The 17588-nt window shown below is 41.0% G+C and overlaps 2 protein-coding genes across 4 annotated transcripts in view; both read right to left on the bottom strand.

Moving 5' to 3' along the window:
* Positions 1-17588, bottom strand: part of ADAL (adenosine deaminase like) — a 168065-nt gene that overhangs the window by 53775 nt on the left and 96702 nt on the right. The window lies entirely within an intron of this gene.
* LRRC49 (leucine rich repeat containing 49) overlaps positions 1-17588 on the bottom strand; it is a 123995-nt gene that overhangs the window by 66420 nt on the left and 39987 nt on the right. For 2 of the 3 annotated variants that reach the window (XM_050967955.1, XM_050967956.1), the window contains exon 9: positions 15811-15872. In XM_050967955.1, coding sequence (XP_050823912.1) covers positions 15811-15872 — 62 coding nt within the window. Of the gene's footprint in view, positions 1-8542; positions 8570-15810; positions 15873-17588 lie in introns of those variants that run through there. The other variant, XM_050967957.1, reaches the window with a different exon arrangement.

Raw genomic sequence — 17588 nt, 5'->3', positions numbered from 1 at the left:
AAAACTGGATAATGAAACTCGTGCTGGTGAAATTATTTGAGAAATGATATAAGCAATGAAGAACAGAGGAGAAAAGACTATTAGGATTTGTTAATAATTACATTTTGCACTTCTATAATGTCTTCCTTCTGAGGGCCTCAAAGAATTTTACAAAATAAATGACACCAAGCCTTATTACATTTTCTGTCACATTTCTGTGCAACAACAAAATAATGGGCTAAGCACCTCACCTACAAGTAATGAACCCATGTGATGGAGCACCATAAGCTCTAAACAAAGGAGTTACTTGGCAAAGGGGAAAAGCAGCATCCTTCCCATCTAACTATATTTTAATGTAGGGAAACTGATCAGTTAAATGCTTTAAATACCTAATGTGAAAGCCTGGCCCTACTAAAAATCAGTGGAAATTTTGCCAGATTTCAACAGAGCCAGCATTTCACCGACAAAGAGTCCTGTGGTGCCTTATAGACTAACAGACGTATTGGAGCATAAGCTTTCATGGGTGAATATCCACTTTGTTAGTTGAATGTAGTGGAAATTTCCAGGTATAAATATGCAGGCAAAAATCAGTCTAGCGATAACAAGGTTAGTTCAATCAGGGAGGATGAGGCCCTCTTCTAGCAGTTGAGATGTGAACACCAAGGGAGGAGAAACTGCTTTTGTAGTTGGCTAGCCATTCGCAGTCTTTGTTTAATCCTGAGCTGATGTCAAATTTGCAAATGAACTGCAGCTCAGCATTTTCTCTTTGAAGTCTGGCCCTGAAGTTTTTTTTGCTACCTTTAAATCTGCTATTGTGTGTCCAGAGAGGTTGAAGCGTTCTCCTACAGCTTTTTGTGACTGTGAATGACTGCGATGGCTAACCAACTACAAAAGCAGTTTCTCCTCCCTTAGTATTCACACATCGACTGCTAGAAGGCCTCATTCTCCCTGATTGAACTAACCTTGTTATCTCTAGACTGATTCTTGCCTGCATATTTATACCTGCCTCTGGAAATTTCACTACATCCATCTGACAAAGTGGGTATTCACCCACGAAAGCTTATGCTTCAATACGTCTGTTAGTCTATAAGGTGCCACAGGACTCTGTCATTTTTTACAGATCCAGACTAACACGGCTACTCCTCTGATACTTGACAACATTTCACCCTTATTCTTCATTATTGCATTCTATAGCATAAAATGACTAGACAATAGATTCTAAATATACGTATACTTTTTTTTTTCTTAAGAGAAGGTTACTCACCTTGTGCAGTAGATGAGGTTATCAAGATAGTTGTCTCCGTGAGTGTTCCACTTTAGGTGACTCTGCGCCCCAGCACTTGCAATTGGAGATTTTTAGTAGCAGTGCCTGGTTGGGTCACACATGCACTGTCCCTGTTTCAAGGAGTCTCAGGCAGTTACACAGCGCTGTGCAACCAGCCCTCCCTCAGTTCCTTCTCTACTGCAGAGTCCATGGTGTGAAAAAAATCCTCTGAAGTAGAGGGGAGAAGGGAGAGTAGTGGAGCACCCACAGGGACAACCATATCGAAGAACCTCAGTTACTGCACAGGGTGATTAATCTTCTCATTCTTTGATGAGTGTCCCTGTGGGTGCTCCACTTTCGGTGACTGTAGAGCAGTGCCTCTTGGTGGAAGGGAGAGGCTCTGGAGTTGCAGTGGTAGTGGATGATAAAACTGTATGTCCAAACAAAGCGTCTGATGACATGTGCTGCTCTATGGCATAATGAATGTATGGGCTCAGATTGCTGATTTACAGCTGTCCATAATGGGCACGTTGTTAAGGAAGGCTGCTGAGGCAGACAGTGCTCTGCTGAAGTGTGTGCAAGTCCCTGGTGGGGGTTGTAGCTGTTGATGGCAATAGCAAAAGTCAATGCAGCTGGAGAGCCATTTAGACAGCCTGTTTGGATACAGCATCTCCCTTAGATCATTACATGATGGAAAGAAATAAGTTTGGTGACTTTCTGAAAGTCTTTGCCCTCTCAATGTAAAATGCTAGCACCCTTCAGACATCCAGGGTGTGAAGCATTGCTTCTTGTTTATTCCTGTGAGGTTCTGGGAAGAATGATGGGAGATGGATGGCTAATTCAAATGGAATGAGGAAACTACTTTATGTAAAAATTTGGGGTGTGGTCCTAGGGTAACTTTCTTTTTGAAAAAATATCATGTATGGTGGTTGGTGCTATGAGGGCCCCGTTTCTCATCGAGCAGATGTGATAGCAATGAGAACGGCTACCTTCATCATGAGATGGAGAAGTAAACACGTCGCTAATGGTTTAAAAGGTGGTCCAGTAATGCATCGCAGCACCAGACTGAGGTCTCATGATGGAGTAGGGGCTCATATTTCAGAGCAAAGGTTATAAAGACCCTTGAGAAAGCGTTTAATGGTCAGGTGAATGAAGAACGAGAACTCGTCCACTTTGTGTTGAACGCCAGGATTGCTGCGAAATATATTCTGATCGAGCTCATTGAGTGACCAGATTTCTTAAGTTCCAGTATGTAGTCCAGTACCAGTAGTAAAGGAGAGGTAGTTGCCACTGTTTGTCTATTCTGGAACCATGTATAGAATCTCTTCCAATTGTGCAGATAGATATGCCAGACTTTCTGCTGTTTAAAAGAATGTCCCTTACCTCCTCTGAACAGGTCATTTCACTATCTTGGAATCATGGAGTAGTCATGCCTTCTGGTGGAGTCTTGCCAGGTTTGGGTGGTAGACCTGGCCTGCATCCTGAGACCGGAGATGTGGTAGAAGGGAAAGAGTGCATGGTGGGCGCACAGCCATCTTCAAGAGGTAAGGAAACCACATTTATCTGGGCCACGGCGGAGGAGGGATTTATCAAAATGACTCTGGTGTTGTCAGTCCTGATCTTGTGTATGACTCTGGAATAGGAGAGAGGTCGGGGAAAAAGATGTACAATAGGGGTGCATCCCATTTGACGAGAAAAGCAAAAGTGTGGGCACTTGGCATTTTGGGTTGTCACAAAGAGGTCTATAGTTGAGATTCCCCAGTGTTTGAATATGCTCTGTAGTACTCTGGTGTTCATTTCCCACTTGTGGTCCTAGTAAAATCTTCTGCTCAGTGCAACTGTAGTGGTGTTTTGGCATCCTGTAAGTAGGAGGTTGAGATGTCAGTATTGTGGAGTTCCACAGTAGCACTGTACGGGGAGACTTTGGCAAACCAGTAAAGTGCCTGAAACCAGTATGGCTTACTGTTAAAGACAGCCTAGTCAGCAAGCTGTTAAAAGCAAGTCCCAACTTGACCAAGGCAGGAGGGGAGAGGGGTTTAGGGCGCCACCGAAAGGGCAGCTTGACCCCACATCCTTCCTGATAAGAATTGTGTTGAAGTTGCTGATATATGTGTTTTAAAAGAGTAGGATATGCCCCAGGAATGTCTACTGAGGTCTCAAGGCTGCAAGTTCTGGGAAAACCCACAGCTGGTTAATCAATAATCAGAAGGAACCTCTTGCTTGAAACTGCTTACTTAAGGGATATGTCATTCTATTACTAATGTATAAATAAGGAGACTCGTTTGTGGGGCTCTTCGGGACTGGGTCTCTCCCTCTGGATGCATCTTCTGTTCCCCAGAGGCAGAGGGACTGCCGCTGTGCCACTCGAGAGCCACACTCAGCTTTGGTAATTATCAAGGGTTGGGGGTGTTTTACTAATCTTGCTGCGGACATGTGTAAGTGCTTGAGACTAGTAACGTTTAGCTTCAAGTAAAAGCACTCATGTTGTCCTGTTTGTGCCAGCCATCTATCGGTCGGACGGCCGTGTCTCTCCTGATTTATTTCCTGACACCTCCTCGCACAGAGTAAAAGTTACCAAGCGCTCTGGGTTGAAAGAATCCCGGGTAACAGCATGGCTTCTGCACACAAGAAGTGTGACCATACCCCTACTTATCAGTTTATATAAAACATAAAAGTGACATGATCTATCAGAACCTATATGACCTTGTCCCTGTTCATGGGTAGAAAGTGTGAGCATGCACTGCGGACTGCCCACAGCTCCAGCAGGTTTATGTGCAGTGTTGATTCCAGTGGGGGCCAGCAGCCTTGAATCATGTGGTTGTGCAGGTGTGCCTTCTCCCCTTCCCCGCCCAGCAGAGAAACGTCTGTTGTGAGTATCACTGATGGAAGGGTCTGTATGAAGGGAACTCCTGTGCCAACATTGTGTGGTTGAGTCCACCACTGTGGATAATTTTTTACTTTGGTTGGCATCATAAGATGCTTGTTTATGCTGTGTCTGTGTGGAATATATACTGTCCTGGGACAGCCTTGCAAGCATCGCATGTGCAATCTGGCATATTTGACGACAAATTTCATCACTGACGTGCCCTAAGAGTTGGAGGCAGATCCTGGCCAATGTCTATGAGCTGACTTGTGGTGATTAGATTGACTGGAGTGGTAAATCTGCACTGGGGCAAAGAGGCAGTAGCTTCCAGAGAGTCCTTGTCATATGGGGTGGATCTGGAATAGGACTGTCTCCCCAGTTCGTTCATGGTCTCTACCACCGGAGAGAGTTTGGTGTGGGGTGGGAAAATAGAAATTCCATCCCCTTGGAAAGAACACAGCATTTTTTATCCACTCTTTTGCAGGTGGGAAGAATTGTTGCTGGGGTCTGCCAGATGGTCTTGGCTCGATCCATTAGAACCTTGTTTATTGGGAAGGCAATCTTGAATCTGGAGAATATCCAGCAACTTATGTTGGGACTCCACCACTTCTTCCAGCAGTATTGCCAGGAAATCTGCAATCCTATTTAAAGTCATCTTCCATTGTGCGTGGTGGGGGCATGATAGCTTCTTCCAGAGAAGAGGATGAAAAATTGGCAGCTGGTGTGACTTCTTGATCCGAAGTCTTCTCCAATTCCTCTACTGCCTCTTCTGGAGGTTCAGAGGGTCCAGGTACAGAGGGTGATGGAGAATGCCTCAATCTCTCCTTGGGTGGACTGGGAAGTTAAGGATAGTGTTGGTGGTACGTTGCCCATGGGTCCCAGTATGGCCACTGTGGTGGAAATAGCATAGGTGGCAGAATTCATGGGTGTCTGTACCATCCCTGAGTTTCAGGTCTGGGGTGGTATTCATGTGCTTTGGCAGACCTGGTCTGGTAGCTGTGTGGAAAGGCAATATTTCCCCTATATCACCATCGTCGTTGACATCAATGGGTAAAGGAGGAGCTAATCTGGGTGGGGTGGTAAGTTGGCACAGTACCAAGTGTGCTGGAGAGAGGTCAGTACCAAGGAGTGGAGATTCCAGTGCCAGGGAGACCAGAAGATCTTTATGGCAGAGAAATTGCTATAGTACCAAGAGCACTGGTACCAAGGAGGGTGTTGTCGGTGGTATCGCTGCCTTTACCACAGTTGTCGGTGTCAACAGTCATGCACTATGAGCTGTGGAGACAGAAGGTGGCACCATAAACTGTAGTGCTGCCAAGCTGCTTGGTGCCACATGTTTGAGCATCTCCAGCAGTACCAAGACAAGGATGGTAGGTTTCCCTTTAGTGCCTTTTTCCAAGCCAGCCCACTTAGGGTCTTTGGCTCACACAGTACCCTGGGTACTGGATGATCCCACTACCTCAGAAGTTGACGGTCTTGGTGTGGTCTATACCAATGGAGTATGACAGATTGGGGAATGTCTCTTTTTGGCGGATTCACGAGGAAGGGAGGTCAGCACCTGCTTCTTTGTCGCCTTTTTGGTGGAGTGCTCCATTCTCTGAGAGGGTGTTGGAGAACTTCTGTCAGATGCCGCCGTTAGAGACAAATGCCCAGAAGGGGACTGTGATCCTGAATCGGACGCTGGGTGCAGCCACTTCCTGTCATGAAAACTTTTAGGTGCAGGTCTCTTGCTTTCGTAGCGTGAGCCTTGAGATTGTGGTAGTGTGAGCACTCTTGTGGTATGTGTGTCTAGCCAAGGCAGCTGACACACTGTAAGGACTGGCAACTGAGGTGACGTTTGAAACTCGGGAAGCCGGGCATGCCCCTTAGAATAGGTTTCTCTGAAGAGGGAGAGTAACTATACCACACTAAGGGGTATCCTAATAACTGAAAATTAAAGTCCAAAGATAAAAAAAATTTTAAGAAAGAATGAATGAGGAAGAGGTGGAGTAGTAAAATATTGACTATTAACTATTAACTATAACTAACCAGTATTCTAAAGTTAAAGCTAGACTATGATAAGCTCAGAGGTGCTGTCAATTGCTCAGTCTCAAGCCAAGAGCCATACAGAAGGAACTGAGGGAGGTTTGGTCGCACAGTGCTATGTAACCACCTAAGATAGCGCGAAACAGGGACAACACATGTGCAACTCAACAGGGCACTGCTATTAAAAATCTCCGATTACAAGAGCAAGGGTGCAGATTCACCTAAAGTGGAGCACCCACAGGGACATTCCTCGAAGAAGCGGGTTTTTTCCCCCAAAAGAAGGGCACTACGGTTCAGACTTCCACTGAAAAAACAGCATACAAATTATCATATGCCAAATTAAATATGTTCTTGAAGGCTCTAATGACTTGCTCAATTTTTTTTCTTCTCTAATTAGAGCAGGAAAAAATGTGCCTATATCCTAGATATGCCAGTCCTCATGAACTAAACTCTGGTGATCTACAAAGAGCTATAAATATCCATCTGTAATACAATGCACAAACAATACGGGCTATGAGTAGTAAAATATTTCCCACAACCGAATAAAGTACTGTAACCATTGTTCTCTAATTAGCTGTTGGTTTTGATTATGACCTATACATGCATGTTTAAACTGACCTTTTAAGAGGGGAGGGGAATTTGATATTATCACTTCTCTAACAACAGATTCTGCAAGGATGTCACCAAAGTAACACAACAAAAATATTTACAAATGATAGAAGAACATTACTACTACTAAAGATTGTCTTTGATAATAAATAATAAGCCATTCTTGACATATAATGAAATATATTTTTCCTAATTAGCCTGCAAAAAACATGAGAGGAAGAACTGTCTTGCCATTCTTGAGGAGGAAGGATTGAGATTCTCCCTGTGAAATTCATAACGTTGACAATGTCCAGTGTTTAAAGGTATCAAGAATTCCGGCCTAACTATAACATATTTTTAATATACTGTTTGTTTAAATAAGCTACTTTACAAATTACACAAAGTTTTTTAAACAACAGTAATATATACAATCTTCTCCCTAAAGGAAAATAACCAACTTTTCAGTAAGTTTAAAATGTCCTACCTCCCAGAAGATGGCTCAATTTCCTGTCTGAGGCAAGAGATGGTATGGGGCATTGGATCATAACACTGGGAAAATTTCCTCTTATATGACAGGCAAGCCATGAAGGGGGACCTCTCTCTTCCTCTAATGACTTAGCTACAGAGCTGGGCAGAAAACTGTTTTCCTGTGTCATGAACATTTTCAAGACCTCCAAAATGTTTCTGCTCCATATCTGGGCAAAACTGAGACCTTTTTCAAAGTTTTATGTGGAATAGGGGGAGAGTGAAGAGAGAGAGACACCCCAGAAAAGCCAACATATCCTAGATATGCCTGATTCATTGCAGGAACATGAATATGAGTCTCCCACATCCCAGGGAGTGCCTTAGCCACTGAGCTATTGACTATTCTCAGGCGGGTGTCCCCTTACGAAATTCCATCTGGATATAAGAAACCATCTTAACAAAAGTTCCGTGAAACAGACCCTCTTTCCCTCAACAAGTTTCAGTTTCAACTAATCAGCATTTTCTGACAAAAAACATTTCATCTAAAAAGTCCTGACCAGCTCTACGTAGCTAGAGCCTTAGAAGAACAGGACTCTTCAGCCCACTTTTTAGTTCAATAACATTGCTAAGAGTATAACAGCAGAGTTAAAAAGAAATTGGAGGAAAAATATATTTGAAGAAAAAAGATTTAGCGGGGAAGCATGTGAAGATGCAGGCAATAACTGGACTTAGTTATCAATATGTATCCTCTTGTTTATTGAAATTGTGTCAGTGGGAAAAGAAAATAAATGTACAATTTTCTGGAAACTAAATTAAAAACTCAATTTTAGATCTATTTAAGTTTACCATAGACTTCAAAAATATTTTGTACACAATGTTTCTACCAGTTTCATTAACATAATGAACTCCACAATAATCACTTTTACTGACTTTAAAAGATATTCTAAGGTATTATCTCAACTCAATTACAAAGTGAGAATGAGCATGAGCAAGGCAGATATGAGTCAAATTATGGCATCAAATTCTTTAATATTATTTTAGTGATATCAAATTGCTTATTTTAAAACAATAAACACTATGTATTTCTATTTTTACTGCTCATCAAATATGTTGTTTAAAATTAAGGTCTGGTAAAATACCTTGGTTATGCTTCATTGAGCTAAGAAATGCTTAAACATGCTACTATGCAATTCTAAGAGTGATCAATTTAGATTTTTGTTGGACATAATACTGAACTAAAATTATTTTAAGTTAATAAACTATAAAAGATTCAAAACTCAGTTAAGGAATACTCACCAAGATTTAAAATTACAGATAAATACAGTTTAAAATTAAACAATATTTACTCATTTAGTTACCTGCTAAAACTATATTTTGGAATTGTGGGCTTTCCTTGCTACACTTGGCCATGTCAAAACCACCTAAAACAGGAAAAGGAATTAAGAGAATGTAGATCCAAGCATTATGCTGGGTGTTTCTGATATGATCAAATGATGCAGAAGAAAAACGTGACCTTTGATAATTATAAAAAGCATCTCAATTAACCTTTAAAGTTGATCAGTCTGTTGGAAAAAAACACAGTGCAATACAGGGATCAACTCCATAAACATTTCCTCCTTAGTAACTTTAGTTATCTGAGCAGCCTCAACAATTTCAGTGGGATTATGCATGCATGAAAACATCTTTATTATCAGGCCAATAGTCTGCAACACAGTCTGACCACCTCGCTGGTAATTCCATAATCCAAAAATAAATAGTGTATTTTCTGTAAAGTCATTATTTATTACAAAATTTGTTTCCTTCTAAAAGTTTGTTATGTAAGAATGTCTGTAAATAGAACAAAAAACTGTTCACAATCTTACATCAATGATATTACTGATGACCAGACAAAATTGTGCTAGGCACAATCTGAAAACCTAAATAGACATATTTGTGGACTGAAAAGAGTAACTGCATTAAAATAATTCCTCCTCCACTTACTGAACAAATCTGGTTCTGTGAACTCCTGCAACAGTTAACAACATAAGCACCTAAGAATCAATCAATGCTTTGGATTTGTGACCTTGGTGAAGGAAAAAAATCCAGCCATAACCACGACTCACTGTGTCATACACAGACAAGCGTTGGCTGCTAAAACCCTTCCATACGACCTACATGACTCGTTGAATTTAGCCATCAAAGTTATCAATTTTGTGAAGAACAGCATTTAAATATGAGACTTTTTGCAGCTCTTTAGGAGTGGATCATAAAATTATTTTGTTTCACATGGAGGTACGATGGCTTTCCAAAGGGAACATGCTTTTGAGATTATTCGAACTGAAAGACGAAGTGGAAATTTTCCTCAAGCAACTCCAAAAAGACGAGTTATATCGTGCGTTTACGGACCAAACATTTCAACTTTCACTGGCATACCTCGTGGACATGTTTGAATCTTTGAACAATCTCAATTTAAAGCTGCAAGGAAACAACGCTGCAAACATTATAGCACACCACAATGCCATCAAAGCGTTTATGGAAAAAAATCAAGCTTTGGAAACATCGAACACAAGCTCAGATTCCTAACTTTTTGTTTTTTCCAACATTTTCATCATTAGCTGAAAATGAAAGTTTCCAAGAACTTTGTAAAGAGGATGCGAAGAACAAAACTGTGTTTCATCTGGACTGCCTTGCTGATGAATTCACCTGCTATTTTCCAGTCAACTTTTCTGGCAATCCCATTCATAAATTAGCACGTAATCCATTCAACATTAATGTCAATTCATTGCCAGAAGTATTGCAAGCACAAGCACTTGAAATGAAATATGATTCAAGGGCGAAAGATATTTTCGAAAGCATAAGCCTCAAGGAATTTTGGATAAAATGTTTCTCAATTTACCCGAAAGTAAAGCACTACATATTATTCTTCCGTTTTCGTCGAGTACCTCTGTGAAAACAGCTTTTCAAGTTTAGTCATAATAAAAACTAAACAAAGGAATCAATGGACGTCGAAAACAATTTGCGTTCCATACTTTCATCCTTCAAACCTAGGATTTCCCAACTTGAGAAGAAAACGCAGCAGCATCCTTCACATAAATTCATTTTGTTTATGCTATTTCTTATTTTAAATTATATTTTTATTAACTTTTTGTGCCAAGAAAAACTATTTGTGCTTATTTTTAATTTTAAATAAAAAATTTTATACCAACTTTGTGTGTTTATTTTTAATTTTAAATTACGAATTTAATTTGTTAAAAGGGGGGGTCGGATGATGGTAAAAGAGAAGTGGGGGGTGTGAGGGTTTCTTGAAAATTAAAGAGGGGGCATGATGCCGAAAAGTTTGGGAACCAATGATTTACAAGATCTAGAATAAAAGACAGTCCTGGCCTTGAAAAGTTTACAATCATTGGCAAATTAATTTACATGTCCAAGACATGGAATAAAAATAGCCTTCTTGGTTTTCATATTAATAAATACCAGTAATAACCACCTGTAGTGGGCCAGCGTGGCTCCCCTCCTCCTCGGAGAGGGTCGACCCCCGCCGGAAGCCAGAGTGGGCGGAGCTACGGAGCTCTGAGCCCGCCCCTCAAAGGATCAGGCGGCAACCCGGAACTATAAAAGCCAGCCCTCAGAGCTCAGTTAGGCCCTAGCAGCCGGAGAGATCAGACGAACCTCAGGGAGCTCGAGACTGGGAGACTCTGGCAACCCAGGGGAGCCGCCCAGACTGGCCGGAGCTTCCCCACCCCTGCTGCTAATCGGAGGGGCCGCCGGAGCTTCCCCGCCCCTGCTGCTAACCGGAGGAGCCGCCAGCGCTACCCTGGCCCGACTATCCCGAGCAACTCCCGGACCTACCACCCAGCCCTGGTCGCGATGAGCCTATGCTCGTGGACCCTTCAGAGGCCGACGTTAGGACCCAGGTAGGTCCCGAGGGGGAGTACAGAAGCAGCCCGGGGGCAGTCGACCCCAGTCAGGCTGCGGAGTTGCCAGAGCCTATGTCAGTGTGTTGCAGTCAGGATCCCCACTGACTGATCAGTGGAGTGATAGCCGCTGTTAGGGCCTAGGCTGGGACGCAGTGGAGTAGGAGGGCCTGCATCCCCCCTGACACCCCACTCCGGGGTGGCAGACTCCCCCTCTCCCTGGCCTGAGGAGGCCGATAACTGTTGCTGTTGCTCAGCCCTGACCAAAGAAAGGCCTGAGCTTACTGACTCAGTGTTTGCTGCCCCGCCCTGACCTAGGGCTGGACCTTTAAAACTGTTACTGTTGCTCAGCCGTGACGAAAGGCCTGAGCTTACCGACTCAGCTTTTGCTGCCCGGCCTGATCTAGGGCTGGACCTTAATCTATTACTGGTACTACTCAGTCCTGATCCGGGCCTGAGGTTGCTGACTCTGTGTTTGCTGTCCGCCTTGGCGGAGGGCCCGGCGCCTCGCGGCTGGTATGGCAGCCCTGCCAGAGGGCCTGAGTCCCTTGCCTGCCGGACAGACAAACACTGCAAGGAATGCCGGGCTAGTTTCCTGGACCAACCGGAGTGGAGTGGGCCGGCACGGCTCCCCTCCTACCCCCAGAGAGGGTCGAGCCCTGGCCGCAAACGTTTACACCACCCCTCTCTCTCTCTGAGCTCTAGTGGCACAAGTCAAATAGTTCTGCTCTAAAAGAAAAAAAAATTCTCAAAGTTCTGCCTGGGAATCTAAATGAGAAGTCTGGATAATTCAGCAATAGTCCAAAGAATGATTTTTATTGTGTTTGTACAGCACCTAGCACAATGATGGCCCTTGTCCCTGACTGGGGCTCCTAGGTGTTACGATAATACAAATAAATAATTAATAATAGTTTATAAGGAACCATCAAGCTGTGTAATGATAATTGGGCCTACAATATTTTCCCTAATTGTGAGCTCAACTGTAAAAAAGTTTGCACTCGCCTGCCCCCGGAACTTCAATAGGTGTAGAAAATGCATGAAAGATCATTAGATGTCACAAAACCTTATAAAAGCAAGTGTTGATGGGAAATAGTACAAAAATAACTCAATTAGTCCAAACAAAAAAGGCTTAGTGATATAACTCAAGGCCTGTTAAGATCATGCTCAGTAATCGGAAATAGTGTGGAACCAGAAACCAGTGAACCAAAATTGGTATATTGGAAACTAGGTCTAATTGGTGGACAAAATAATGAGAGGATGGGCTATTTCACCCACCATTCCCTTAGTCGGTTCTTAAAGAGACTTTTGGGAGAAAAATTGTCTAATGGAGTGAGCTTCACCATCATGGCTGCCAAACCCACCATCTTTTGGAACCCAGGGCCTTCGTCATCCTAATCCTGAGAGTCCGGTCCTGACCAGACCATGCCAGAGAGAGGGACCCAGATGATATCGCCACCTCTACAGGCTCCAACTGAATCCCAAACACTGCCTGGGATGAAACAGGATGGGACTTTAACAACAACAGCAACAACTCCAGCTCATCTCAACTAACTTCTTCTCTTTTCCCCAAAAGGACAGTTATTACTCTCTTTAATATGATCTAAAGAGACTGTCAAACAAGGAGGTGGAGGATTTCCTTCTAAAAACTCTCCAGCTAAAGAGAAGGGGAACAAGGAATATTGTTAAAATGAAAGGCTTATTTAACAAGTACTTCACATTAAATGTTTTAAGTGTTTTTCCTTCTTTTCCAGATCTTTAATAAAAGGTTAAAAGGACTCTTAACAGTGTGTTTGCCATGTTACCAAACCCCCAAACCTTGTTTAACAGTGTTTAATGCTGGACTGTCACTGGGTTACGTTTAGCCCTTATATTCCATCTAAATTAATGTAACAGGCGTGACTGCTATCAGTTTGCCTGACTATTCAATCTGTCCAGGCTGAGGATGGAAATAAGACACTATTTTCTTTGTTCCAGTCCCCAAAACAGTTCTTGGTTTGGTTTTAACTTATGAGATCTTAATGACATGAATACTTGGGAACTCCTTTACAAAAGATTTCTTTAGGAATAGTAGCATTCTGGGGCCTCCTCTGAAAATGAAGAGGAGAGACTCTTTTATTAATATTAAGACTGTAACAGCTTGAAATATATGTCCTCATCTGTAACGAGGCATGTTACAAAGACATTTCGATTCATACATGTCAGTGTTCATCAATACATGATGCAACAGCTCTTGCTGCCATGTGACAAGCACTAAACTGATGCTCCAATGTGAACTCTTGCTATGTCAAAACAATTCATTCTAAATTAGTCTTTTAAAAATGTTCTACACCTCCTTGGGAGATATTCTCATTTAACATAAAGGCCGTATTATTACATCTTATGAAGTGATTTTTTTAATCAATGTCTGATTAACTGAATCTAAGGAAACTAAGCTGTGACTACAACCAGACTTTTGCAACATAACTTGCTAGCAGAAGCAGCAAGTTATCATCAGGTACCTATGGGTAAATGCTTTAGATCATTGCGTAAGTATTGTTGTTTGTTTGAAATAATTTTCTTTTTCAGACACACACATACAGAATTGTTTCTTGAAAAAATATTTTCAGAATTTACCACAAGACATATGGTAAATCTAAATAGATAAATAAGTCTTGAGAATATATACAAAGGGTAGTGGGAACTTTCATGCTTGCTGATCTTACTACAGCAATACTCAATGTTAAAATTGTGTATGAAGTTCCCACTAAACTTGCCAATTTTCAGTTTAAACATCTTGGTCAAGTCAAACTGCATCAGGCAAAATATTAGTACACAATCAGTCATAAAAACATTTTTAAAATTATTTCCTTGAGACGAAACATGTCACACATCAGTTACATAACACAAAATATACATTCAGTACTGTTTGACCTCCTCAGTGAAATGCTGTTGTTCAATGGCATGTCAACATTTCAAAACCTCAACAAGCCAAACGCCACCACCATCAAGATGTTATAATGGTGACTGGCAAGTAAAGTGTTAGGTTGGTCCAAACATACAGTGGAAAAGAGCAATTTTCATCTGATTTCAGGTTGTTTTTTTTTAAACTAATTCAACTCTAAACCAAAAACCAAACTAAATATTACATACTTGCAAGACAATGTCTAAGGTATGTATATCCCACTAAGGGACAAACTGTGCAGACATAGCTTCACTGTAATCCCGCTGAATATATTATAAAAGCAAGCAAGATATTTGTTTGAAAATCAGCTACAGATTATGTAAACAACTGGATTTTCCAAGCTTCACTTTAGGTCCTTTTCTCTCCTTGTATACTTCAATAATAATAATAATAATATAATTTTGTATAAAACATGGTGGGAGAGGAAGCTGAGAGCTGGATGAGTTTCTAGGTCAGTTACATAAAATCAAAGTAATTACCACTCACTGCAGCAATACTTCCTGGTGACAGGGGAACTGGCCACTGCAGTTCTCCAACCGCTAAAACCAGGCTAGGACATTTGTTGGCAGAACAGAAACAAAAAGCATGTTTGAAATTTGGGAGCCAACCATTATTCAACAGAAATAAAATGCTAATCTGTGTTTGCTACTATCCAAATTTAAAACCTGAAGCAGAGGCACAAGAAAATTAATTCATGTGCAATATCTATAGTTTAGTATAAGCTAATATTTTATTTTCAAACTTCTTTTTTAATACTCAGTAATTTTAGGGGTAAATGCTGCATCACTGCATTAAGAACATAAGGCTCATAAACAAGTAAGTTGGAGGTCTTTGCAAGGAATAAAATGCAGGTCTGCATAAAATACTCTAACTTACTAGTATTATAAAAACTTTCCATAATTATAACAAATCATTCCTATGTTTCATCTCTACAAAGAGAATAAGTACAGCAAAAACATCCGGTCTTTCCAGCAATAAAGGAATGCAGAGCCTTTTCTAGGTCTCTGATAAAATCATTTGATGCTGTTAAATATAGAGCTATGGAGAAATCTATGATGATATATTGAGCAACCATAAGTTGCTCTCTAAGGAAAAGAGTGCATGCAGTACTTTTAAAAATGAAGTTTTTTTTTTAAATTTTGGGTGTCTATAAATACAGAATCCAGTAACATTTGAAAATACAATGAGAAGACAGATGTAGATGACAAACATTTCTATACATTTATAATGAAACATGTTCATTAGTTCTTAAAACAACAGAAGTCTTACTGAGAAAGCTGAGTTACTATGTTCTGATGGCCTGGTTTGAACGAGTGAATAATAATGAATACAGATTGCAGCCTTAGGTAACAAAAGATGTTCAGAAAGCAATACAAATTAAGGATAATCTAGTCACATCGATTAAACAGATTTTCATTCAATATTTTACGTTGAAATGAATGTATATAGTGATGAATATAAACATAAAGGTAATTTATATACTGTTAAACAGATACTTAAATTAACACTAAAATTATACAGTATTTACAATCCTATTTTCATAACTATAAACTGTATGGTCATCTTTAAACTGAACAGTAGAATTTTCATAAATATACTGTACATTTAAAGGATGAGGGTTTAGAGAACTTCGGTTTCACACATTTTGCATAAGCCAGACATTTCATATTTTTTATACAATCTGCAATATTAGAAAAATTTAACCACCTGCAGAGTATTCCAATTTTAACTTAATACAGCTGCAATATTATACTTAAGTTACCGATAAGAAGCAAACTGGTAGCCCCCTTACCTAGATATATTGTTAAAGCTGAGAAACAGATGCTGGAGGCAGGGCAAAGTATCCACATCTTTCTAGAAATAAAGAGAAGCATAAATTCAGTAGCTGAAAGAGAACATATTTTGAACCTCTCTACTTGTCCTGATGATGAAATATACACATTTCTATTTTCTGTAACCTTGCTGCAACATTGATTTCTGTTGAACATGCAGCTCCATTTCTCTCTGGTGCAGACTCAAAGGGAGTGCTTCAGTGCAGATACGTACTCTGCAGAACAAGCTGCACCACTTGCAAGGTAAATAGCGTTAAAGAGAATGAGACTGCTGCTAACCTTTTTTAACAGGCTTTCAGGAAAGGAGCCAAGGTGCTTGCCTCAGCGTTTACGCTTCAGGGCAAGCACACTGTAATCAAACTGCATAAATATAAATTTGATTTTGTGACCATTCTGCACTAAAGCTTCAAAGTGCAAACTCATGAATTAGCTTCCAGATCGCAGTGGTCGTACTGTTAGTGAAAGACTTAAGTAAGGATTCTCTCCTATCAACCAACTCACTCTTTTATATTATATAAAAATCTACACCATATGCACTAAAAACATATAGACAGACTCTGGAGTCCAGTCTTCCAAAACCTATGTATTTTAAGAGTGTAAAATTGTTACTTGTGGTTTTACATGCTACTATAAACTTTTTGGAATACTTGAAATACTATCTAATTCAACATATTAATAAAGCAAATAAGAGCAAGCTGTATTCACGAAATACAAATCCACATTTACTAGGGATTGAGGTTTGTCATTACTCATCCAACACACATTTATGCCATTAGGTGCATCTCCCTCCCCTGTAAAAACCCATTCTCTAACTTGCAGCTTGTGGATATGAACACACCTAGTTCAAGTGCTTGGAGACTGGTGCAGGGGCAGGCCATTTGTATTTTTCCAGTAGCTAGGCCCATATTCCCACCCTCCATCAGATTTAGTCTCCATGACTTCTTGTTGTGATTATAGTTGACATGGGGAAAGAGCAGGGCAAAAATACACCTAAAGGCTAGATATTAAGAGCATTGCGTGCATGGTGATTCTTACTCAAATCCTCAGTGTCTAACTGACCACAATACTGTGGGATGTGAAGGTATTTTCTTTGGGTAGCAGTTTGCCACAGCCACAATTATTTGCTTCTCCCTGTACGGTTGCCAACCCTACAGGACTGTCCTGGAGTCTCCAGAAATTAAAGATTAATCTTTAATTAAATATTACATCATGTGATGAAACCTCCGGGAATACATCCAACCAAAACTGGCAACCCTATCATGGGATAGCTTGCAAGCATCACAAACATGGGTGTAAGTTTACCCTAAGTACTGTAAGGAAGTTACAGAGTAACTGAAGTTCTGTTTCATCAATTTAGCTCATTCAGGCAGTGGCTCTATGAGATTTATCTATTAGAGTCATGGAGCAGGAGCCCCTGTGGAAAGATACACAACTTGATTTTGTTGAGGGGTCCACTGAGAGTGGGACAGGGAAAGGGAGGAGGCCAAAAGGCCCATCTGCAGGGACAAGAGCCCAGCAGGGGCGGGGTTGGGAGGGAGTTTGGCTAGAGCAGGGCAAGAGGTCCAGCTGGGGATACAGCTCAGACTAAAATTTTGGAACCGATCAGATGTCAGATGCAGTTTTCAAACAGAAAGACAGACAAAGGCCCTCAAGTTGAGCATACGGCCATACTTTGGCCAATGAGAGTCTCAGCTATCAAGAACAGTACGTTTCTAAGCCCTCACAGCATCAGAGATAA

Source organism: Gopherus flavomarginatus, chromosome 9 (assembly GCF_025201925.1).
Source record: "Gopherus flavomarginatus isolate rGopFla2 chromosome 9, rGopFla2.mat.asm, whole genome shotgun sequence".
Taxonomy (NCBI): domain Eukaryota; kingdom Metazoa; phylum Chordata; order Testudines; family Testudinidae; genus Gopherus; species Gopherus flavomarginatus.
This window is presented reverse-complemented; position numbering and strand designations above follow the sequence as displayed.